The sequence below is a fragment of the Loxodonta africana genome, chromosome 25 (genome assembly GCF_030014295.1).
Source record: "Loxodonta africana isolate mLoxAfr1 chromosome 25, mLoxAfr1.hap2, whole genome shotgun sequence".
NCBI classification, from domain to species: domain Eukaryota; kingdom Metazoa; phylum Chordata; class Mammalia; order Proboscidea; family Elephantidae; genus Loxodonta; species Loxodonta africana.
The window spans coordinates 60,415,541-60,440,778 of NC_087366.1; the positions used below are offsets into that span (position 1 = coordinate 60,415,541).

The 25,238-nt window shown below is 36.8% G+C and overlaps 1 protein-coding gene across 1 annotated transcript in view; it reads left to right on the forward strand.

Annotated features, from left to right (window-relative positions):
- Positions 1-25,238, forward strand: part of USH2A (usherin) — an 894,134-nt gene that overhangs the window by 96,254 nt on the left and 772,642 nt on the right. Inside the window, exons 4-8 of the mRNA XM_003419876.4 lie at positions 7,858-7,921; positions 10,100-10,394; positions 11,134-11,318; positions 11,818-12,039; positions 14,258-14,351. Of these exons, the coding sequence (XP_003419924.2) occupies positions 7,858-7,921; positions 10,100-10,394; positions 11,134-11,318; positions 11,818-12,039; positions 14,258-14,351 (860 nt within the window). The remainder of the gene's footprint in view (positions 1-7,857; positions 7,922-10,099; positions 10,395-11,133; positions 11,319-11,817; positions 12,040-14,257; positions 14,352-25,238) is intronic.

The window sequence follows — 25,238 nt, forward strand, 5'->3', positions numbered from 1 at the left end:
CAACTGCAATGTTAAGCAGTTGCCATTGATCATTTTCAACAAACACTGCTGGTAAAAGTCTGTTTGCACTAGGGGAGCTTTCATTCAAGTTAAATAAAAACAAGTCTTGCAAGTGAGGTTTTTCAGCATATCCCTAAACAGGTCAAATAATGACAACTCTCTAAGAATGGGGCTTTGAAATAGCACCAATCCCATTTTGACCTCTCCAGTGGCTGCTAACCTACTTTTTTTCACTGTGATTTCAGATTGTTTTCAGTGCTACCATGGAGAGGTGGAAAGGGGAATGGAAATAGTGCAAATTGAAATGCCACATAGCTTGCTGTTCTTATAAATATTCAGCCATTTTCTAAGTAAACACTCCTTAGATTGTTGAAAGTCTTTGGTTAATTTCCAGAGTTCTGAAAAAGTTTATTTTGATAACTTTTACCAATGTTCTTTTTGTTTTTATGATAGAGAGGGTTTTCAGTTGTCCTAACTCTGTCATTCCTAATGAAATCCTGTGATTTCTTTCATCAGTATTTTGCAGTTTTCACCTACAGGCTCTGGCTTGTTTTGTAAGATTTAAACTAATATTTCATGGTTTTAGTGTTAATGTAAATGCTATTTAAAAAAATTTAACTTCCAATGGTTCATTGCTAGTAAATAGAAATTCAATTGACTTTTGTTTATTGAACTTGTATACTGAAATCACTAAACTCCCTTATTAGTTGTAGTAACTTTCTGTAGATTCACTGGCATTTTCTACATAGACAATCATTTTATTTTTGAATAGAGATAATTTTATTTCTTACTTACATTTTGTATGAAAATTTTAGTTTATCAGCCTTATTGCAAACCTATTTTTACCCTGATTTATAGGTTTGCTTATTTACTGAGTTTTCTCACGTAACTAATTTTGATGTACCACTCAGTTGTAACGCAGTAACAGCTTCTTCCCAGTCATTACCTGTCTATTTTATGACCAGACAACTATGAGGTCTTTCCGGTATGAGTCATGTCTACTTCCTCAATCAGTTTATATAATTTAGACCCATTTGCCATGTGAATATTTTTAAAGAAGAATATCTTTATGGAATTTTTAGTCCAACGAACATACATTGTTAAAAATTTGGCAACTATCAAAGAAATGAGTAAAATATATCCCTATGACTGTGTCCTTGAAATATTTTATGGCATTCCCACTGAAAAATCGTAATTCTCTTGTTTGGAATGGGTGGTTCACAATAACTATATGTGTTTAGAGAAATTTCTCACTTTCTCTCTCTCTTTTTTTTTAATTGACCTTCCTTCACATATGAATTCTGTGGCTGTGATTGTTCTATGTTCAGACTCTGAAATTTAAAACTAAAATGGTTTTTAAAGGCCATAAAAGCTAGCCCTTTTATTTTATAGATGATAAAATAGATTTCATTATCCCTCTGCAGCAGAGCCTTCCTTTATTAAACTATAGGACATGCATTCTGATTTATCAGCGTTTAACTGTATACCTCTACTTCTGCCGCCCTGGTCTGACCACATCAGGTTTTACTGGACCAGTGTAATAACCTCCTAACTGATCTCCCTGCTTCAGCCTTTGTCCTCCCACATTCTGTTCTCAACACTTGTGAGTAAACCCGAGGTCCTGTCACTACTCTATTCAAAACCTTCCGATGACTCCTTGTGTCACTCAGAATGAAAACTAAAGTCTTTAAAACACAAAGTGTTTTCAGTAGACTATAAGGCTTTTTACGATTTGCACACACCTCAACCAGCTCCTCGTCTGACTTAATCCTTCAGTAGCCCCCCACTCTCCTATTTTGCTTCGGTGTGCTGGTTCCTTGTAGTTCCTGTAACACGCTGGCATACTCTAGCTTGCTAGTGTGTGCTCTCATTGACTTCTGCCTGGACTACTCTGCTTCTAGGCAGATACACGGTTCACTCCCTTTCCCCTCTGAATACCACTCCTCAGCGAGGCCTCTCTTGAACATACCATTCCAAATTAATTCCAGTCGGGCCCTCCAATCTGCTCAAATTTTTCTTTCTGTTTTTCATGTTATAGAATACTGTATAATTTACTCATTTATTATGTTCATATTTATGCTTAAATGCATGCTCCATAAAGGCAAAGATTTTTGCCTTCTTTGTTAACTGATGTATTCTTGGCACCCCTGGCATATAATAATCTGTTACCATTGCTGTCAAGTTGATTCCAACTCATAGCAACCCTATAGGACAGAGTCAAGGAGTGGCTGGTGGATTTGAACTGCCGACCTTTTGGTTGGCAGCTGTAACTCATTGTAGCTCTTAACCACTGGGCATAATAGGCACCCAATAAATGTTTGTTCAATGAATGAATGCATAGAAGAACGACACTACCCTGACAATTTAAAACTAAAACTATATCCAGGCTTTGATCTAATAACAGTGCTCATCATTTTTTGTGTAGTCCAGTAATATTAACCCCTTCCCCTCCAAAAAACAGTCATATTAGTTCTTTTAAAATTATTTTTGATTATCCCATTTATTATGATCTGTGTTTTCTGTGTTCTTTAAGTTAAAACATTTCCCTAAATATTTTATTTAAAACATTTTAGGAATATGTTTGTACTGAAAAAGAAAAGTTAGGCAACTTGTAATACATGATGCAAAAATTTGTTTTTTCACTTTGATAACGCATTATATTAGCAAAACTAAGAGATGAAGCCTTTCCATTTTTTAGGGATCCGTTGATGGTAGAGCATGTTTTGATTGTGGCCGGAACGTCTACATTATTCCTTTAGTCAGTGCTGCCAGAAGCGGGGTTAGTGTTGCCCAGCTTCCATGTGTCCCCAGTCAATGCTTAGGCAAACGCAAAACTTGTTTCAAATATCTGGCTAATTCATTTCTACCACACTCTTCTTTGACATCATTGATATAATCAATAACCTGTCTTCTCTCTCTCCCTCTTTCTTTTTTTAAATTGTGATAAATATATATATGTAACAAATTGCTATTTCAATATTATGGATTCCTCTCTTTTCTCCTGGTCTGTCACCTCCTATCTGTTCCACATTCTTGTCCACTTTGATACATCAGTTCAACTACTCTATAGTTGCCACCCTATTCACCTTGTTTTGATATACCCTGCCCAAAAATCCTCAACCCTGGATCCCTTTAATCACTTGGCATCTCTGGAGTTGCCGTCATATTTGGGGAAATCAGTTAGCTTGCAGACTTGTATCAATGCAAAGTTAAAATATCTGATTTCTGATAACCCTGGAAACACTTCTTGAGGATCACTGAATTTTTACTGGGTCAACTTCCTCACTCATTTTCTGTAACAGGCGTTACAGATCTTTATTACTTCCCTAAATCTACTGTACAACTCCCCCTCCCTCCTTTTTTTCCTTCTTAAATATTTATTGAACCATTTACAATGTGCAAGAGACTTGACTGTGCATTTGGGATAGAACAGTGAACAGGACGCCCATTACTGTTTTCTGTGTCTTGCCAGGGAATTTTGGCTAATACACTTTAATCTTTAATAAGCAAGAGAAATAAATAAATATTTGTAGTACAGAATGATACGTACAAAATGTTACAGGAGCTCATAGGGTTATGTTGAGTCATGGAAAATTTCCCACAGGAAATATTTTAAAGTAGAAAAATTAACTTTAAGGGGCTAGGGTGAGTCAGGAGTATTTGAAGAGATAAAATCATGTGCAAAACCTTAGGACTAAGAGAGCTTGGCAGATGGAAGGCACTACACATTTCACTCAGTTGAACTGAAGTATGGGGTGTGAAGGAGAACTAGAGGGAGAGGGGCCAGCAATGGCCCTTCATCCCTTATATCTCCAAGAATGGTATGGCTACCTCATACCAATACCTGCTTTGTTTAGCTTTAGATTCTGGTTCTAGGTTAATTTACTACAAGCCAAGTTGCCTTGGTTACCAGCTTACTGAATGAACAATTTTCTACTTTTTCTTGTTTCTCTTAACTTATTGTAAAGTTTGAAGCAATTTGTGCCAGAAATCTCAAGAGTTCTACAAAGTTTTAGTAGGTTCTTTTATTTTCTTTGTCTTCATAATAGCACTTCAAGGGATAATTAGTTTGCATTTCTCCTAGTTTCCTGTTTTTGGACAGGTAGAGTACAGGAACTCTCCTTAGAGGACCAGCAAGCAGGGGGCTGCACAGAATGCTGTCTTCCTGTGACCCAGGGGCTGATGGTGTGCTGAAGATCACAACCAAGGGGCAGAGAGGGAAGTCCTAGATATTTTATCTTACAATATGTCATTTGAAAATATTCATTCTCATGAAGAAATAGTCATGTATGAAATATTCTTTGTTATTTTATTTAATGTATCCTTTAATACCAAATTTTCATATGCACACATACTTTTATGCCACTCGGTTTCACTCTCCTCTGGTCCTTAGTCTCTTCCTGCTTCTGAATCGCCTAGGCTATTCCTTGTGCTAATTCTCCACTCCATCTTTTATTTATCAGACATATTCTCCCTCTACCCCAGTTTCCTTCGTATCAGCATCAAGGAACTACAGTAATGATGGATCAAGTATCTTTAAGACCTTGTTATGTAGCAAAATGAAAACTAAATAGTTAAACAAAGAACACACACATACACATTTGGGGAGATGGTCATTGGTGAATTGAACATTGCTCCAAATTTGCTTTTTCTTTAATCATTGATTGGGCTCATACCTTAGACTCCATCCTCTTTTATGTATCATGGTCCAAACTTTCTTTATCTAGAAATTTGCCTTTTTATCAAGTTTTTTCTCTTTATTAAAAACGTAATAAAAGGCTTAGAGGTAGTAGCTGTATTCTTTTTTTCTGTTCCAAACTCTTGGGTTTATCTGTCTTAGTAAATTCTAAATAAATATTTTCTAAATGAATGAGTGTTTTCTGGATTAAGGTTGCTGTCTACCTAGGCCTAGAAATCTCACTTTTTTTTTAAATGCAAGTTGCTCTTTGGCCCTAGCTTGTTTTTGAAGAATCTCATGAGTTGATGATACTTTGAGACTGATCTGGGGTGTCATTAAAATATGTGAATAACTAAGAACCCACACAAAGTAGGTTTTCAATTTATCCTCATGTTTTGGAGATTTCCTAGACCAGACAGAAAAGACTCTGTAAGTTTAGAGAGGACAGATACTCTGGAGCTTGGAGATAAGACAGGTGGAATGTGAGGGTGAAGAGCCTCCTTCTTGGCAGTACAAATGCCCTGAAAATTGTAATTGAAAGTGGATGACAATCAAATTTTTTTTTTAATAACTTTTATTAAGCTTCAAGTGAACGTTTACAAATCCAATCAGTCTGTCACATATAAGTTTACATACATCTCACTCCCTACTCCCACTTGCTCTCCCCCTCTTGAGTCAGCCCTTTCAGTCTCTCCTTTCTTGACAATTTTGCTGGCTTCCCTCTCTCTCTATCCTCCCATCCCCTCTCCAGGCAAGAGTTGCCAACACAATCTCAAGTGTCCACCTGATATAATTAGCTCACTCTTCATCAGCGTCACTCTCCCACCCGCTGACAGTCCCTTTCATGTCTGATGAGTTGTCTTCGGGGATGGTTCCTGTCCTGTGCCAACAGAAGGTCTGGGGAGCATGGCCGCCGGGATTCCTCTAGTCTCAGTCAGACCATTAAGTTTGGTCTTTTTATGAGAATTTGGGGTCTGTATCCCACTGATCTCCTGCTCCCTCAGGGGTCCTCTGCTGTGCTCCCTGTCAGGGCAGTCATCGATTGTGGCCGGGCACCAACTAGTTCTTCTGGTCTCAGGATGATGTAGGTCTCTGGTTCATGTGGCCCTTTCTGTCTCTTGGGCTCTTAGTTGTCGTGTGGCCTTGGTGTTCGTCATTTTCCTTTGCTCCAGGTGGGTTGAGACCAATTGATGCACCTTAGATGGCCGCTTGTTAGCATTTAAGACCCCAGACGCCACGTTTCAAAGTGGGATGCAGAATGTTTTCGTAATAGAATTATTTTGCCAACTGACTTAGAAGTCCCCTTAAACCATGTTCCCCAGACCCCCGCCCTTGCTCCGCTGACCTTTGAAGCATTCATTTTATCCCGGAAACTTCTTTGCTTTTGGTCCAGTCCAATTGAGCTGACCTTCCATGTATTGAGTGTTGTCTTTCCCTTCACCTAAAGCAGTTCTTATCTACTGATTAATCAATAAAAAAACCTTTTCCCACCCTCCCTCCCTCGCCCCCTCGTAACCAGAAAAGTATGTGTTCTTCTCAGGTTTACTATTTCTCAAGATCTTATAATAGTGGTCTTATACAGTATTTGTCCTTTTGCCTCTGACTCATTTCGCTCAGCGTAATGCCTTCCAGGTTCCTCCATGTTATGAAATGTTTCAGAGATTCGTCACTGTTCTTTATCGATGCGTAGTATTCCATTGTGTGAATATACCACAATTTATTTACCCATTCATCCGTTGATGGACACCTTGGTTGCTTCCAACTTTTTGCTATTGTAAACAGAGTGCAATAAACATGGGTGTGCATATATCTGTTTGTATGAAGGCTCTTGTATCTCTACGGTATATTCCAAGGAGTGGGATTTCTGGGTTGTATGGTAGTTCTATTTCTAACTGTTTAAGATAACGCCAGATAGATTTCCAAAGTGGTTGTACCATTTTACATTCCCACCAGCAGTGTTTGAGAGTTCCAATCTCTCCGCAGCCTCTCCAACATTTATTATTTTGTGTTTTTTGGATTAATGCCAGCCTTGCTGGTGTGAGATGGAATCTCATCGTAGTTTTAATTTGCATTTCTCTAATGGCTAATGATCGAGAGCATTTTCTCATGTATCTGTTGGCTGCCTGAATATCTTCTTTAGTGAAATGTGTGTTCATATCCTTTGCCCACTTCTTGATTGGGTTGTTTGTCTTTTTGTGGTTGAGTTTTGACAGAATCATGTAGATTTTAGAGATCAGGCGCTGGTCGGAGATGTCCATAGCTGAAAATTCTTTCCCAATCTGTAGGTGGTCTTTTTACTCTTTTGGAGAAGTCTTTAGATGAGCATAGGTGTTTGATTTTTAGGAGCTCCCAGTTATCTGGTTTCTCTTCATCATTTTTGGTAATGTTTTGTATTCTGTTTATGCCTTGTATTAGGGCTCCTAGGGTTGTCCCAATTTTTTCTTCCATGATCTTTATCGTTTTAGTCTTTATGTTTAGGTCTTTGATCCACTTGGAGTTAGTTTTTGTGCATGGTGTGAGGTATGGGTCCTGTTTCATTCTTTTGCAAATGGATATCCAGTTATGCCAGCACCATTTGTTAAAAAGGCTATCTTTTCCCCAATTAATTGACACTGGTCCTTTGTCAAATATCAGCTGCTCATACGTGGATGGATCTATGTCTGGGTTCTCAATTCTGTTCCATTGGTCTATGTGCCTGTTGTTGTACCAGTACCAGGCTGTTTTGACTACTGTGGCTGTATAATAGGTTCTGAAGTCAGGTAAAATGAGGCCTCCCACTTTCTTCTTCTTTTTCAGTAGTGCTTTGCTTATCCGGGGCTTCTTTCCCTTCTGACAATCAAATTTATGGCTGATGAGATGACAGATTTATGCATTTATAAACTAGAGAGAAATTGGATTTTGGCAAGGATCTTCTGGAGAAAGGCCACAGGTTAGGTCAGTAAATAGGCCGGCCAAAATATCTACTGGAACATAAATCTTTCAATGACTACAGAGATGGCTATGATTGTTATTGTCACTGATGTGGAATTAGAAAAATACATGTGGGTATGTGAGACCTTGAAAGGGCTGTAATATGAATGCCTTTTAATGTTTTATAGCTTTTAAGCACTTGAGGCTTTGTCAGCCGTTGCTTGGTAAATGGAGACTTCTTGTGTTATATACATAAATGTATTTTGCAGGTTTACAGCAGTTTGTTGGGCGAATGCAAGATTTTCGATTATACCAAGTGGCACTTACAAACAGGTAAGCAGATGTGTAAGGATAGCGTAAAGATAAATGCTGACTTCACTTAAAGAAGAGTAGTTTGGCAATTACAGCATTTTTCATCTTTACAGCATTTGGCAAACATCACCTAATTAATGCTTACAGTGTTTGCTTTGGCTTAGTCTATGGCTGTTATTCACTAGCGCTACTCTATCAGGTAACTCCTTGTAGTATGAAACATTATTTACAAAAGATTTTCTCCAAGAAAAACATGATATTTGAAGAAGTTGTATTATAGAATTTGGTATGCAGTGGTTTAAATGTTCTATGTGAAGTAATGTCTAATACTTAAGAAACTGCTATATTTGCTTTTTAAAATTGCTTTGTTGGATTTATAACTACTAGAGAATGTAGACAAATGAAAATGATTAATTATTTTGACATATGAGAAAAGTCTCAGGGGACTGGGCTATTAGACTTGGAGACAAGAAGAATGAATAACTTGAATTATTGTTATATATGTATTTTTCTATTTCCAGTGAACAAATAATTATAGAGACTGGGACTAGGTTTAATGAAGTATTTCCTCATCTTGAGAGTAGGTGGGAAATTCCTCCTAGGATTCTCAGAGGTACATAGATTTCCATCTGTTCAGAATGGTTAAAGTGGAATGCTGCTTGCGATGTCCTCTGAAGTTCCTTCCTTGACTGATGATTTCAGGGTGTGGATAACTTGCATAGATGAGCTGATCTTATTTACTCCTGTTGAAGACCAAAAAGACATTTATTCATATTTTTTCAAGGGAGGTTATTGTAGTGGATTTCCAAATAACAGAATTAGCTCTTGTTAATTTAAGAAGCATTACTCCTGAGATGTTGCTACGGTCAGCAGCATGTCCGTTAGCTCCATAAACATTCTCTCTCTTTAGCCTCCATAATCAAGAGACACCTGGGTAAAAAGGTGTTTTAACACTGGAACACATATTGGGGATATTTATTGCCATTAGCCTTACTGCTTTTTGGATCATCTTTCTCTAATATTTTGGAGGACAATGTTGCAGTAATTCTTTGGGAAGTTTTCCTGGGGGTGACGATTTCATACTAGTCACTTTTGGGGCCTTGGTTGCACAGTGGTTAAGGGCTCAGCTGCTAACCAAAAGATTGGCAGTTCGAATTCACTAGCTGTCCTTGGAAACCCTATGGGGCAATTCTACTCTGTCTTACGGGGTCACTATGAATTGGAATCAAATTGATGGCAACAGGTTTGGTTGCAGGTTTGGTTTGGTTTAGTCACTTTTGATCCCTTTCAAAACTTTGTACCAGTTGAAAAATATTGATGATATTTGAAAAGAGAAGATGAGATTTCATGAGACTTCATGAATAGGAAAGCTGCCCAACCCTTCCATTGCTTCACTGGAGCGTGAAAGAAGAAGCCTGGTTTCTCCAGGCAGACTTGAGTTACTGGTATTGGCCTACATGAAACGTCTGGAAAGGTGTTATGTGAAAGAATGCCTATAAATAGAATGACTAATTCTGATCTAGAACAGTTCCATTGCCCTTAATGGAAAAATTAAATATATCTGCTTGGACTTGGCATTCTTCTTTGACTTTTGGCAGCTGCCACATGATCTGAAGCCATTGAAGCATTTTAGGATGCCAAAATTTGTACTGATGAGTCACAGGAAACCATTGACAAATGGCCTTGGCCTCAGTTCCTTCACCCAAAAGGGAAGCAGATAAAATAATGCTTGCTTCCTTCTTTCCCATCCTTCTTTCCCATGGATGGACTAGAAATTCTATATATAAAAAAAAAAATAGATAGGATAATAATAATAAACTGTCACTATTTCCAATATATTTTCATTCACTCTTAATGGTAAATTAAGTTAACCTAAGTGAATGTTATCTTTCTATGTTATCACAGATAAGCACATTAAAATATTGTGATATTTAAATAAATTCTTAGGAACCAGAAAGCGCTTGTGATGCTTAAATTAACCCTTAAGAATTTGCTGCTTTTGATATTTCTTTTAGGCAAATGAATACACGTATTTGGCTAGGAACAAGTTTGATTTTACGTTCTGTTTAGAAAATTATTAAAGCTGAATGGATACTCATCAAAATATTAAAATAGTGATACTTATTATAACAACAACTCTTGGAAGTTCTGTCATTGTTGAACTACGTGTCCTTACAGTCTTCCTTTTGGCCCCCACAGAGAGATTCTGGAAGTGTTTTCTGGAGATCTGCTCACAGTGCACATCCAGTCAGAGTGCCGCTGTCCTGGCAGCCACCCTCGGATCCATCCTCTGCAGCAGCGGTACTGCATTCCTAACGGTGCAGAAGACACAACTGAGAACCGAGTGTCAAGGCTGAACCCCAAAGCCCGTCCTCTCTCTTTTGTCAATGATAACGATATTGGTACTTCCTGGGTTTCACGTGTGTTTACAAACATTACTCAGCTTGATCAAGGAGTAACTATTTCTGTAGATTTGGAAAATGGACAGTATCAGGTAATTAGAAACACTGAGGAGAAAACTGAATTAGGCAATTGAATGTTACCTCACTAAGAATCCCTGGTGGCACAATAGTTAAGCTCTTCTCTGCTAACCAAAAGGTCAGTGGTTTGAACCCACCAGTGGTTATCCGTGGGAGGAAAGACCTGGCAACCTGCTCCCGTAAAGATTACAGCCTACGAAGCCCTATAGGGCAGTTCTACTCTGTCCTGTAGGGTCACTATGAGTTGGAATCAACTCCATGGCACACACCAACAGCAAAGTAGAACCACACCGTTATAATGCTGGAATAAAAATATCAGAAAGAAGATATACGTGGCCTAAATTTTAAGAGTTTTGTATCAAAATCATACTTATGAATGTTAAAACTATTACTTTCTGTTGTTAAATAACACAAAGCAGTAAAAGCTGAGGTGCTTGTTCTCAATAATTACTTGAAAAGAATGTATGTGGCAATTGTTTCATGGAACTCTTTGTTCATGTGTTTATATCAAGCTGAATATTAATTTGAACCTTGATTTACAAAACTCTTGAAAAAAGGGACCGATATGCAATGATAGAATGTGTTGCTTTTACTGGAGGGCTCTGAAGTTTTTGGATGTCCAATAAATATTTGGTAATTATAATTATGATAAAATGAGCCCTTATATTTGAATTTAAAAATTCCATAGTTTGCTTTATACGGATGGGTCAAACTTAAAATTTCAATTGCAATAATTCACTTATCCATTTTCAGGTGTTTTATATTATCATTCAGTTTTTTAGTCCACAACCAGCAGCAATGAGAATTCAAAGGAAGAAAGAAGACAGCCTAGATTGGGAAGACTGGCAATATTTTGCTAGAAATTGCAGTGTTTTTGGAATGAGAAACAATGGAGGTTTGGAAAATCCTGATTCTGTCAACTGTCTTCAGCTTCCCAAGTATGAATGTTTTAAGAACAATTATCTTTTAAGGCATTCAGGAGTGAATTTTAGTAGATGAATGAGTTAGTGGTAATCTATATGTAAGCCAGCTCACGAGGCTAGGAGAGGCCTCCCTCCACCATCAGCTTTCCTGAAGTGTATTCTTCTGAGTCTTCTCTCTATGTTGAGTTCTAAGCTTTGTTTAAAGTTCTTGTATAAGACTTGGAAGTGTCTCTTATTTACAAATCTCACTGGGGCTTTGAAATCTGATTTTCAGATTGTTTAGCAAGTTATTATCTATATTAATAGACTTTTCATTATGCCTTCAAGGAAATGTCTTAAAATGTCTCTCTCTTATTATTGTATAGTTTATGAGATACAGGAAATATGTTTGCTTTCCAGAATGAAGAGTTTAAGCTCTTTCTGATATTGTGTTGGAATGTCTCAAAAGTTGTGTCTTCTGTTTTGCCAGAAATGTGAATAGATTTTCATTATTTCAAATTTCTGTCATCAACAGTTTCACTCCATATTCCCGTGGGAATGTTACATTTAGCATCCTGACACCAGGACCAAATCATCGTCCTGGATACAATGACTTCTACAACACCCCATCTCTTCAAGAGTTTGTAAAAGCCACACAAATAAGGTTCGATTTCTATGGACAGTACTATACCACTGAGACTGCCGTCAACCTCCGACACAGATACTATGCGGTGGATGAAATCACCATCAGTGGGAGGTAGGGCTCGTTACTAAGATTTCGACCGGAGTGTGAGTTTCACTATGAATTTTGTTTACGGCAAGGTTTTTGCCATATTTAGAAATACATTGTTTTAGAACAAGTCAGATTTCTGTCTTCAAGTTTTTTTTTTAATTTTATTGTGATCGAGTTCACAAAGCATAAATTCTACCACATTAACCATTTTTAACCGTACATTTCAGTGACATTACTTACATTCACAGTGTTGTGCAACCATTACCACTATTTCCAAAACTTTTTCATCACCCCAAATGGACACTCTGTATTCTTTTAGCAATAATTCCTCATTTCTCTCTGTTCCCTCCCCTCTCTAATCTACTTTACGTCTCTGTGTATTTGTCTATTCTAGATAAAATATTTCATATAAATGGAATTATATAATATTTGTGCTTTTCTTTCTGGCTTATATTGCTTAGTATGCTGTTTTCAGGATTCATCCATGTTGTAGCACATATTATAATTTTATAAGAAATAATGCCACATTTTCTTTATCCATTCAACTGTTAATAGACGTTTTGATGGTTTCTACACTTTGGCTATTGTGAATAATGTACTTGTACACATTGGTGTACAAGTATCTTTTTGAGTCCTTGCTTTACATTGTCTTGGGTATATCCCTAAGGGAAGATCTGCCCAGCTTCATGTTTTCAAATGATTTCCTACTTTAGGATTTTGTTTTTGGAAACTTATATATGAGTCTTTCATGTATATAATATCGCCTTGCTGTGGAATCAATTTTTAAAAGCTTTTGAGTTTAGAAATTATGATATCCTGAATCTAAAATAATTTACCAGATATTTTGCTTGGATTGTTCTGGAGCTATATTTTCAAATATTCTTGAAAGCCAAGCGAAGAAGCAAGATTTGGAGTTGCAACTATTGTACCAGATACAGCAGGATATTTTGTAAATATGGCGCTTGGTCTCCCTGAGTTCACCGTTCTATGGGGCGTATTTGTTTTACTTTAGAGGAAAAATCTGATGTACTCTAAGTAACTTATAATTATATGACCATAACTGAAAACAAGCTCACGATATTTAAGAAAAGAAAAAGGATATCCAGAAAACTAGTAGGCTGTATACTATCTAATATAGTAACAGCCCATGTATGGCCTATATTTAGAATGGGGTGGTAATAGAAGACTGATATGCCTTGTGAATAAATTACATATTTAATACCCAAAAAACCCCCACTGCCATCAAGTCGATTCTGACTCATAGTGACCCTATAGGACAGAGTAGAACTGCCCCATAGAGTTTCCAAGGAGCGCCTGGCGGATTCGAACTGCTGACCTTTTGGTTAGCAGCCGTAGCACTTAACCACTACACCACCAGGGTTTCCACATATTTAATAGCCGATCACAACTGTAATGTTGTTATTATCGTTAGGTATCACTGAGTCGGTTCCAACTTCTTACAACTCGAAGTACAATAGCAATATGTATGCATTATTTAAGAACAGAATAAGTGGAGAAAGTAATACTAACAAATATTCACCATCTAATTTTGGAAAAAAGAGCCAAAAAACTTGAAATCTGTTAAATTCTTTCTAAAGTTTATTCTGAACTTTATATTCTTATCTTTGAATAGTTCTAGTAAATGCCTCACCTTGTGTTACTTCAACCATTGCCACATGGCTGAAATAGGTGTAAACAAACTGCCCTGTTTTCCTTCTTTCCTTGTAGACTTGAAAATGACCTTCACAATACGGTGTGATTTGGATATTGATGACACTCATTCTAATACTTCAGAAGTCATTAAGAATTTTGTGTTTTAAAATTAATAATATCCAATATTATCAAATATTATATCGAATAATTTCCAGTGTGGTTTAGATGTTGATGGCCCTGATTCCAGTACTTCAGCATTCATAAAAAATCTTTCTGAATATCCACATGATTAAAGAGAAACTGATTTTTATTTTGTTCAAATATAATTTCCCCCTTTGTGGATTCACATAGTGTACAAATTCATTTAAAAAAGAAAAAAACAATACTCATTGCCATTGAGTCAATTCCAAATCATAGTAACCCTATAGGACAGAGTAGAACTGCCCCATAGGGTTTCCAAGGAGGAGCTGGTGGATTCGAACTGCTGAGCTTTTGGTTAGCAACTGAGCTCTTAACCACTGCACCACCTTAAATACATTCACAGTTGAGTTGGTGTTTCTCAGAACTTGTCTGGTGCTTGTGTTCACAGATGTCAGTGCTATGGACATGCTGATACCTGTGATACAACGAGCCAGCCATACAGATGCCTCTGCTCTCAGGAAAGCTTCACGGAAGGATTTCATGTGAGTTCTCTGTTTTATGCATGGAAATCTAAAATAAAAGGTAGCAACAATAAATTCTGTAAACTTAATTTTAGCATAGCTTCTAGGCATAAACATAAATTAATATAAACCTAAAATGTCAGCTATTTCAGAGAACTTTTTTTCTCAAGAAAAATAACAGCCATTGATAAAGCTGAAAAGTTTATTTTTAAAATAAGTTCGATCAGAGCAATTGTAACTGAAATTAAACCCTGAGGTTTTATTTGTTTTTCTTTCTTTTGTCAGCACTATCATATTTTATAAAAGATAATGTTTAAGGTGTTTGGATAGCATGATACTAAATAAAAAATGGCCTGATTCCTTTATCTAAAGGGTGTCTGTATAAAGTTGTCTAGACAATATATAAGCATTGTTTGTTTGTTAAGAAAGACGCAGGGAAATCATTAAGGATTTTCCCCCACCAGGTTTATCTTAATGATAATATCAGTAATTCATTTTGGAAATCTGTAGTAAAATGACTTTGAAATTGTGTTACTTTAGCTTGTCTATAGTGGTCAGATGAAGCTTCATAGTTGAGGTTGAAATTTAGCTGTATCTTCAGGAATAACAGGCAAGTGGAAAAAATATTGAGGGATATTTGTTGACATTCATGTCCAGCATCAAAATTAGCAGTAGCTGATATGAAAGAGGGTACAACAGTAGTAACAGTGGTACCGATAATAAAAGTATGTTGTATGGAGCTTCCAGTAAATGGTGTTTGGGGCAAAAGAAAAATGAAGTTAGAATCCCACCTCATGGCATGTACAAAAATCCTAGTGGCTTACAGATGTTAAATATGAAAATAATGGTAAATCTATTAAAATAAAGATTCGAAGAAGCAGAACAAATGAAAACAAACAGATTAAGACCCATGACGGAAATTATGGATCTATTGTGTCATGTAAATATTTAGAATTCTGTACAGTATAAGGACTAAGATAACTAACCAAACCAAAAACCAAACTCAGTGCCGTCAAGTCAATTCTGACTCACAAAAACCCTATAGGACAGAGTAGAACTGCCTGTTAGAGTTTCCCAGGAGCGCCTGGTGGATTTGAACTGCCGACCATTTGGTTAGCAGCTGTAGCACTTAACCACTACGCCACCAGAGTTTCCTAAGATAACTAAAGCATAATGATAAGCTATGGACTGATAGAAAACATTTACATTGTATTAGCAGGTGAAAAGTTAAATCCTTAATAAACAAAGAATACTTACAAGATAATAATAAAAACAACCTAATCAAAAAGAGCAAAAAATATAAACAATTTGCAAAGAAAGAAATAATTGGAATCAATAAACACATGAAAAGAATCCCCAATTTCACTTTTAATCAGGAAAAGGCAAATTCCAATAAAATATTGTTTTTTATCTATTCTGTTAGCAAAAAATTTAAAAATTGATAACATTTAGGGCTTCTGAGAATACAAATGTTTTACACATCATTAATGGGATTGCACATTGGTACGGTATTTTTAGTGGGTAATTGGACCCTATCTATTAAAATTAAAAATTGCAAATGCAGTGAACTCTATCATAGAATTACTGTCATTCTAAAAAGCAGTTATCCAAAGGTATATTTGTATCTTTTGTTACATAAACATGGGTTCATATGTTACTCTATCTTAACTTTTAAAATAGCACACTGTTTCTTAGACTCCTGTATAACTTGTGAACTTCCCTGCCTCCTAGACCTTGTCCTGTTGTACCCTGGATTTAGTCAGTCACTTCACTTCTCTGCGCGGTTTGTTTTAGGATATTACGGGACATCTTTATTTTAGAAATTATCTGTTAAGGTTTTTGTGAATTCCATGTTTGTCTTCTGAGATTCTTCATCTGGTCTAATTGCGACATTAGTGTGCATAGTTCAATGACAAGGACATTTTCTAAAATGCAGGTCTGCTCCGGTGCACTGCCTGATGTGGCCCTGCTGCTCGGTTTCAGCAGAGGCTGACTTGGTTCCAACCATCTTTCTTTGTATGTGCCTCAGCTGGAACTTGTATGTCCTCGTTCAGACATCCCTTTGAGTATATTCCCCACATCACTGCTTTGTATCACTGATCTTTTTATTTATATGTTTAGTCTTCATCCTAGCTAATAATTCTTTTGAAGGAAAGATCCTTGTCTTTTTACTTTTTTTCTTTTTTAATTCCGTCTAAAGTCTTGAATTTGGTCTGATGAATACGTCATGAGGAAAAATATTTTTAAAAGTATTGACTTTAATGTGTTTGTATGGCCTATCATATTGTCACATAAAAGAAATTAATTGGATTAATTTGATTCATTCTTTATGGAGCCTTTATTGGGTGTATATGCATTTTTAGATTTTTTTTTTTTTTTGGATTTAGTTTTTGCCAATTAGCTTTGTTCTAGATTTTAAAATTAAGGTGATGTCTAACTGTAGTTTTTTTTTCCTAGTGTCTTCTGTTTAATCCTTTAAGGTGGACACTTCTACAGAATAGAACAGCTTCACAGGGCTTTCTTGGCTGTAGTCTTAGTGGGGCGTTCTCCTACGGCTTTCCTTCCATCGTATGACTCTACCCATTGCTGCTGAGTCAATTCTGACTCATAGCAACCCTATAGGAAAGACTAGAACTGCCCATAGGGTTTCTAAGGAGTTGGATTCAAACTGCCGACCTTTTGGTTAGCAGCTGAGCTCTTAACCACTGCACCACCAGGGCCCCATGGTACCTCTGGGTAGGTTTGAACCACTAACCCTTAGGTTAGTAGTGAAGCACAAACCATTTGTACCACCTGCAGATCTTTTCATTAAACTACCTCTCCCTCCTAAAAATATAAAAACCCACTAAGCACCTAATTAAAAAATGCTCTAGGATGAACAGGACAACTTATTCCGAATGTACCTAGTATACGTGAACTAAGGTCTGGCTAATACTTTCACATCATGTCTTATTTTCTGAGCTTCTCTTGCTTTATGGTGACTGTTCTCTCTGTCTCTCTGTTTCTCTCTCTCCCTCGATGTCCTATTTTTTTTTCTTTCTCTCTCTCTTTAATTGCTCACGGCTAAGTGTTTGATATTTTATGATTCTTGGATGATTTTATGCTTCCCCTTAAAAATAGAGCCATTAAATGAATCAAGGCTCGTGATTGGTTTCAAAAGTCAAGTTGGGATTTTCAGACTTGGTCTCAGGTGGTGACTGTTGGCTTATGAAGTAGAGAAATAATTGACTCTAATTTCAGTTTGGAATACATTTTAATGCTTCTGATTTAGACAGTAAGTGCCTTTTGAAAACACAAATGAAAAAGTAGACTTTTGTGTTATTTTCCTCCTTGACATATTTTGATAATTCATTAATTTATCCATAAATAAAAAAAGCAACAAATATTCACTTAGCAAAGTTTGGCAAATTCAGCTGAAGGGGAAAAGTCAATAGACTGTGTTAAGTTGAATGATTTTTCAGTCCTATGATATTTTCAACAATGAAAATGAAAAATGATTTTATAAAAGCATTCATAAACATTACTTTCTCTTTTTGCTGTAGCTCAAACTGTAATATATGTGGGGACTTATGTGTCTGAGAAAATTTGTTGTAAGCTGATTTTAAAATGCACCTATTCAAATGCTTTTCACATTGTTGCACTTTTAAAATAATAAGTCTTAATATAAGCCATTCATTTCCTATTGGAACCAATGGTTCTTTTTAAAGACCTGGGACATAATCCAAAAAGAATGTCTTCAATTTCACAGTATTATGCTAACCATTAATAATATTACTCAATAAACAGAGCTTTTGTGAATTATATTACACCCATTTGGCAAACAGTAGAAAACGTCAGCCTTGAGAATATGCCAGTTCTTGGCAATTGTCATTTCTCTGAGAACGTGTTTTTAGCAGAAGTGAGAATGAATAAAGTGAGAAGAGAGGAATAGAATGATAAATTCGGGAGTCTGTTCATACGGGTAGCCATTCTAGGGAATTTTCCTCAGTAGTTTAAAAAGTTGGTGTCACAAAATGGTGGTTCACAGGTGGGAATGGGATCTAAACAAATTATAATGTAATTTTCAACCGGGGGTTTATTTTTTGTTTTGCTTTAATGTCTGGCTTCTCTTGAATAACCAGAAGGAAATCCAACGGTGTGCCCCTTTTCTTTTATGGCAACAGCTAACTCAGGACAGCAGTTACCTCTTTAGGGCAGTGTCCCTCTTCAGTTTGCCACCATATATGCCACTATCTATAGCTTCTGGCAGCTAACTGAAAGGTCGGCAGTTCCATCCCACCAGCCACTCTGTGGGAGAAGGAAGTGGCAGTCTGCTTCTGCAAAGATTTGTAGCTTTGGAAACCCTATGGGACAATTTTACTCTGTTTTATATGCCGTTCTGAGCAGGAGTCGACTCAGTGGCAATGGGTTTGGTTTTATGGGGGGTTTATAGCCTTACATCTGGGTGTCCTCATTTATGTATGTCACCTAACTAGTCTTCAAAGGCATATGAGCTTGTGAACCTTATAAATCAAAGATTGTTAATAGATGGAAATTTGTACTAGTAGCTAGAATATGTAAGTTATTCTGGGTATAGAAAGACCAGCTGGCTTTTGCCATAGCTCCAACCACTGCTACTCCTATTTCTTTTGTCTTTCTATAAAAAAATAAAAAACTAGTGAGGCCTATAGACAGAAACATCATGCCATCCCTCCACAGCAAAGACCTGAAAAACTAAGTAAAACAGAGACAAACGTCAATCCTGGAACCCTAAGCATCAAATGAAGAGATAAAGAACTCATCCAAGCACCGAATGGAATAAGAAACTGACAGAGAACAAAGAGTGAGGAGAAATACGGAACAGAGGTCCCTCATCAGCTAATGCAGCACAGATTCGCCATATTGAACTCCTGTCAGAGATCAACAGACAGAGGGTATGGGAAAGCAGCTTCACAGAGCTCCCAGCAGGAGATAGAGCACCCAGTAAATGGCAGTGCACACTTTCCACCCCCCGCCTTTCTTTCCCCTGCACTTTTTATTTTGGCTCCTGTTTCTCCCTCCTCTTTCTATCCTTTTTCATACCCACTTAGTGCCACACATCACGACTTCCTCCCTTCCTCCTGCCTATCTGCACCATGTGCTGAACATCACACCCCTGAGCAGCACAGGCACAGCCTTCCAGAACCTGCCCTGCACTGACACCCAGCCCACCCTGTCAGCCCCAGTATGTGCCATAAACAGCCCATCCCAGCCCCTTGCCTTCCCGGACCTGCCCTGCTGCACCATAGCTGAGGAACGGGCCCTGCCCATTGGACAAGGAGGTGAAAGGTATCATGCCCATAGATGAGCAAACAACAAAGAACACACAGCCCACCTGCTTAGACATTACCAAATAAAACAAAACAAAAAAGGGTAAAACAAACAAATCTATAATCAGTAAACAAAGAAAATAATTACTGAATGTCCTGAAGATCACAGACAATACCAAAACAAACAACAACAACAAAAAAACAGGACAGGATGGTTCCAGTAGACATCAAAATAAAACACCGGATGACTTTCCAGTAGAAGAAAAGGCACTAAAACTACCTGATAGGGAATTCAAATCTCAAATATTCAGAGCTATCCAAGAGGTGAAGCAAAAAACAGGTAAAAATGAGGAAAAAATAGACAAATTCATGGAAAAGGCAGACAAAATCCTGGAAATACAGAAAAAACAATGGAACAATTCAGAAAAATAATACAGGAACAAAATGTCTAAATACATTTACAACTAGAAGTCTTACGAAAACAATAATTAGAAATCCAAAAGATAACAAGATTTCAGAAATGGACAGTGTCACAGAAGGTGTGAGGAGCAAGTCTGAAACAATGGAAGACAGGATCAGTGAAATTGAAGACAAATACTTGGACATCACTTTTTTTGAGGAAAAATAAGAAAAAAGAACGAAGAAAAAATGAAGAAACCCTGAGAATGATGTGGGATACAATCAAAAGCAAAAATTTACGAGCGATTAGAGTTCCAGAACAGGGGGAGAAAATGGAAAACACAGAGAAGATCATTGAAGAATTGCTGACAGGAACTCCCTAATATCATAAAAGATGAAAAGCTGACCATCCAAGAAGCTCGATGAACCCTATATAGAATAGACCTCAAAAGAAAATCACCAAGGCGTATTATAATTACATTTGATAAAGCCAAAGACAAAGAATCCTGAGAGCAGCTTGAGAAAAAATTAAAACTAGCAAATAACGAAAAGGACTCAAGATAATCTATTATCAAAGACTTTGTTGATGCTGAGATAAACCGAAAGCCTCACTACTTTTTTCTTAAGAGTCCCATTACCTTTTTTGATAACCTAAACCATTTTCCATAGAGCAATTCGGTGATTCTCCTCAGTACTATTGGACTAGGAACTCTGACACATTTTGGAATTTTTATTGACAATTTTGAGTTCTTTTAATGTATGATGCATAACATAGACAATCATAGCATATTTCATCAATAGAGCATAATTTTAGAATACTTTGTACATTTCTTCCCCAGGAAAGACTGAAACAGTGAATGATTAATCTTCTGAGCCCATTTTGGGATTGATTTAGGGCAAAAGCCTTGATATTATTCAGCAGTTTTCACGCATAGTTGAATGTTTCCAAGTAGAATTCAGGATTACACAGCACCGAACATGCACGTATCATTAGCTATCCCACGAATTAGAAACACAGCTGTTCTCTTAAATGATGCGTTTTATTCGACTAACAAATAATCACTGTTACTTGTATAAAGTTTTTTCTTGTTTTGTTTTTAATGAACGTTTTTATTTTGAGATAATTGTAGATTCACATTGCAGTTATAAGAAATAACACGAAGGGATCACGTGCTGTCTTCACCCAGTTTCTCCTAATGGTAACGTTTTACAAAACTAGCCTTTTCGTACTTAAAGTGACTTCCTTGAAGTGTGATTTGTATACGATAAAATGTACTAATTTTAAAATGTATAGTTTGATGAGTTTTGACAAGTGTATACCCCTGTGTACTCACCGCCCCATTCAAAATCTAGAATGTTTCCCTTTCCCCCAAATTCTCTTGCACCCTTTTGCAGCCCAACCCCCATTCTGGGAAACCACCAATCTGCTTTTGGGCATCACATGGAAATACTCAATATGGTCTCTATCAGTCAGACTTGACTCAGTGGCAATGGGTAAATCTTTAGTACACAGGCTTTTAAATCCTCATTAAGAAAAAACGTTTTCTAGCTACTGGTATTACTAGCTTTGTTGCAATAAAGTACCTCTGGTCCACCTGATCAGGTAGTCTATTATAACTATAAAAAAATGTGTTAAGTTTTAGGTACAGAATAGTACCCAGGAATTATAAGCTTGGGTGTCCACAGTGAATGTCAACAAACATGAGTGCATAGCCCTATACTGTACCTTTTACTCTTCTTCACGTCTTATCTAAGAAATGATGTGCTTTCTTTACTTGTTCTAAAAGTTCAAGTGTCCGTAGTGTCTAGTGTTAAGAAAAGTGGTGTCCATTTAAAACTTGCATCCTTATGATTTTTCATTTCCCTTTAGTGGCTACACTCACCTCTCAGGGGCTGTATGCCAAGAGTGATGAAATCTTTGGTGCCTCAGCCAAGCACTGGCACTTTTTTGGCCACTTAGCTATTCTTTCATCATTTTGTGACATCACTACCTGCATGGGTGGCCAAGCCTTCACAGAGCAATTTATTAGTAACCATAAGCGGTGCTCTTATTCTTTGGCTCTGATCTGTGACCCTTTTATAACATTAATCATGGCTCTTATGAATTAACTACATCAAACTATCAGTATGCATTTTTGTTAGTATTACAAATAGAAGAGCCAGCTTAAACACATTTTATAGAATAAACCTTCTTACCATTCAGTAACTTGAATGGTGCCAACAGCACACTCTGCAGTGCTTATTATGAAAATGAACACTTCCTGTTATTTCAGAGAGTGTATTTCTTTAGAATACTGAAGTCCAAAAGTATGAGTCATCACGACTGGTTTGCGTCGTGTTTATATTACACATCAAGCTTTACCACTACTTATTTTTTTCTGTTTCGTCAAAGGCATATTTCACTCTAAAAGTATTTCATGTTATATTATAATTTTTGTAACTCTAGTGAATTAATTCATATTCGTGTACCTAGCAGTCAGGTAGTTCATCTTATAGAATCCATATTAGATGTACATTTAGTGGGTCAAGGTCAAGACTTTCATTTCCTCTCTGACACTTGATAATGATGTTAATTTTTTAAAATTATTCGCACAGATTTTTCCCTGAGGTAGGTATGCACATAAATAAATCGAAAATATGAAAAAGAGGGTAAAAGCATGGAGGATAAGTTGAGACAGCCTTACAGAAGAAGCAAATAAAGATAATGAAAATAAGGTAATAATTGAAGACACAGGGGTAAAGAACTTTTCAGAGTTGAGAAAAAACATGATTCCTCAGAATGTCAAGTAGGCTAAAAAAGAAAAGAAAAAAAATACATGCCTAAGTACATGATAATAAATCTGCTAATCACCAAAGACCAAAAGTAGATCCTAAATGAAGCCAGAGAGAAAAGGCAAATTGTTTACAAGAAGTAACTGATAGTAGATTTCTCAACAGCCACAATGGAAGCAGAAGGCAGTACAATAATGCCTTTGAAATGCAAGAGATGAAAGGGAAGCGGGCAGAGAGTTGGGGATCTCATACCACCAAGGAAGCAGCACCGGGAGCAGACCGTGTCCTTTGGACCTGGGGTCCCCGTGCCTGAGAAGCTCCTCAGCCAGGGGAAGATTGATGACAAGGAATCTTCCTCCAGAGCTGACAGAGAGACAAAGAAAGCCTTCCCCTGGAGCTGACACCCTGAATTTGGACTTGTAACCTGCTAGATTGTGAGAGAATACATTTCTCTTGGTTAAAGCCATCCACTTGTGGTATTTCTTTTACAGCAGCACTATAAGACTAAGACACTAGACTATCAATTTAAAACAAGGGGAAAAAGATACATTTTAGTCCAACAAAAGTTTAACACCAGTAGATTATCACTAAGAAAAATTTTAAAGGATATATTCCAGGAAGAAATAAAATGATCCCAGTAAAAAAGGGCCTGATATGCAAGAAGGGATAGTGAGAAATAAACCAGTAAATATGTAGAAAAATATAGATAAACATAGACTGTTTTAAACAGTAATAATTATTTTATATATGGGAGTGTGAAAAAATAAGGTAACAATAAAATGGTCATTAAAAATAGCATCTAAGACAGACAGGGATGATTGTATTTAAAAAGACTGAAGGTTATTCAGGAAAATAGTGGAATAATTTCAGACTTTAAGCAAGTATTTTTATTTTAAGGGATAACACATCAAAAGGGAAGAAATGTTATATGCTTCCCAAACTATAGAGGGTAAAACGAAATTAAAAACAACTTTCTAATTCTAACATAAGACAAAAAAGGAGGTGGAAAAGAAAAAATAGAGTAAATAAAATAGAAAGGGCAAATTCCAAATATATCAGTAACCATAAACAAATGTAAATGTGCTAAACTTGTCGGAAGTAAGAACTTCTCAAACTGAAATAAAAACAGTGTTTAGCATTTGTTAGAACAGGGCCTGGATTAGGTTAAGAGAGTAACTCCAGCACAAAATTTAAGGGGGTACCACAAAAATATTCAAGTAAATAGTATTAAATGCAATATCGAAAAATACCTAAATTGATACCAAACAGAGGAGGGACCCCTCAGAACAAATAGGGCTTTCTAGACCATTTTAAGAACACTGGCTTTTACTCTCAATGAGACAAGAATTCATTTGACGGTGTTATGCATAAAAGTGACATGATTTCACTTATATTTTCACAAGATTGTTATTTTAAGAAAAATATTCTAGCTGCTCTTTTGAGCATTTAAAGTAAAGAAGCTTCCGTAGTAATCCAGGCATGAGGATATTCTGATTTAGGCTATTAGTGGTATTGATGAACTCTGAATATAGAGGACTCTGAATAGGATTTATTGATGGATTAAATGTGAGTTGTAGGCCATAAAAGGATGACTCCAAGGATTTTGGCCTAACCAACTGGAAGGATGCAGCTGACATTTTCTGAGATGGGAAAGGCTGGACATGAAACAAGTTTGGGGAGGGTGAGAAAGACCAGGAGTAGTTTTAGACGAGCAATTAGAAATCAAAATAGAGTTACATGCATGTTTGGATTCAAGGGAGAGGTTTTTGTAAATAATTTTCATTGTTGTTGTCATTGAGCCTATACACAGCAGAATATACACCAGTTCAACAATTTCTATATGTACGATTCAGTGACATTGATTACATTCTTCAAGTTGTACATCCATTCTCATTCTCTTTTTCCAAATTGTTTGTCCCCCAGTAACATAAACTCACTGCTCCTAAGCTTCCTAGCTCATCTTTCCAGTTGCTATCGTCAATTTGATTCCACATAGACAGTAGACATTCTTTACGTATTCAGCTCCAATATTGTTTAGTTGTAAGAAGACTTCAGGGAATATTTTTGGCTTAAGGTTTAAAGATTATCTCAGGGCAGTAGTTCTGGGGGTTCATTCAGCCTCCCATGCCCCCAGAAAGCCTGGGGATTCCATGAGGATTTGGAATTCTGTTCTGCATGTTCTCCCTTTTGATCAGGATTTTTCTATAGACTCTTTGATCCAAATGTTTACTAATGGTAGTTGGTCACCATCCAGTTCTTCTGATCTCATGGCAAAGGAGCCTTTTGCCCACAAGGCAATTAGCCATATATTTTATTCCCTCTTTCTATTCCTGATTCTCCTTCCTTCTCTGTTGCTCCAGATGAATAGAGAGCAATTATTGTACCTTGAGGAGCCGCTTGCAAGTGTTAAGACCCCAGGTACTTCGCAATGAACCAGGAGGTAAAACAG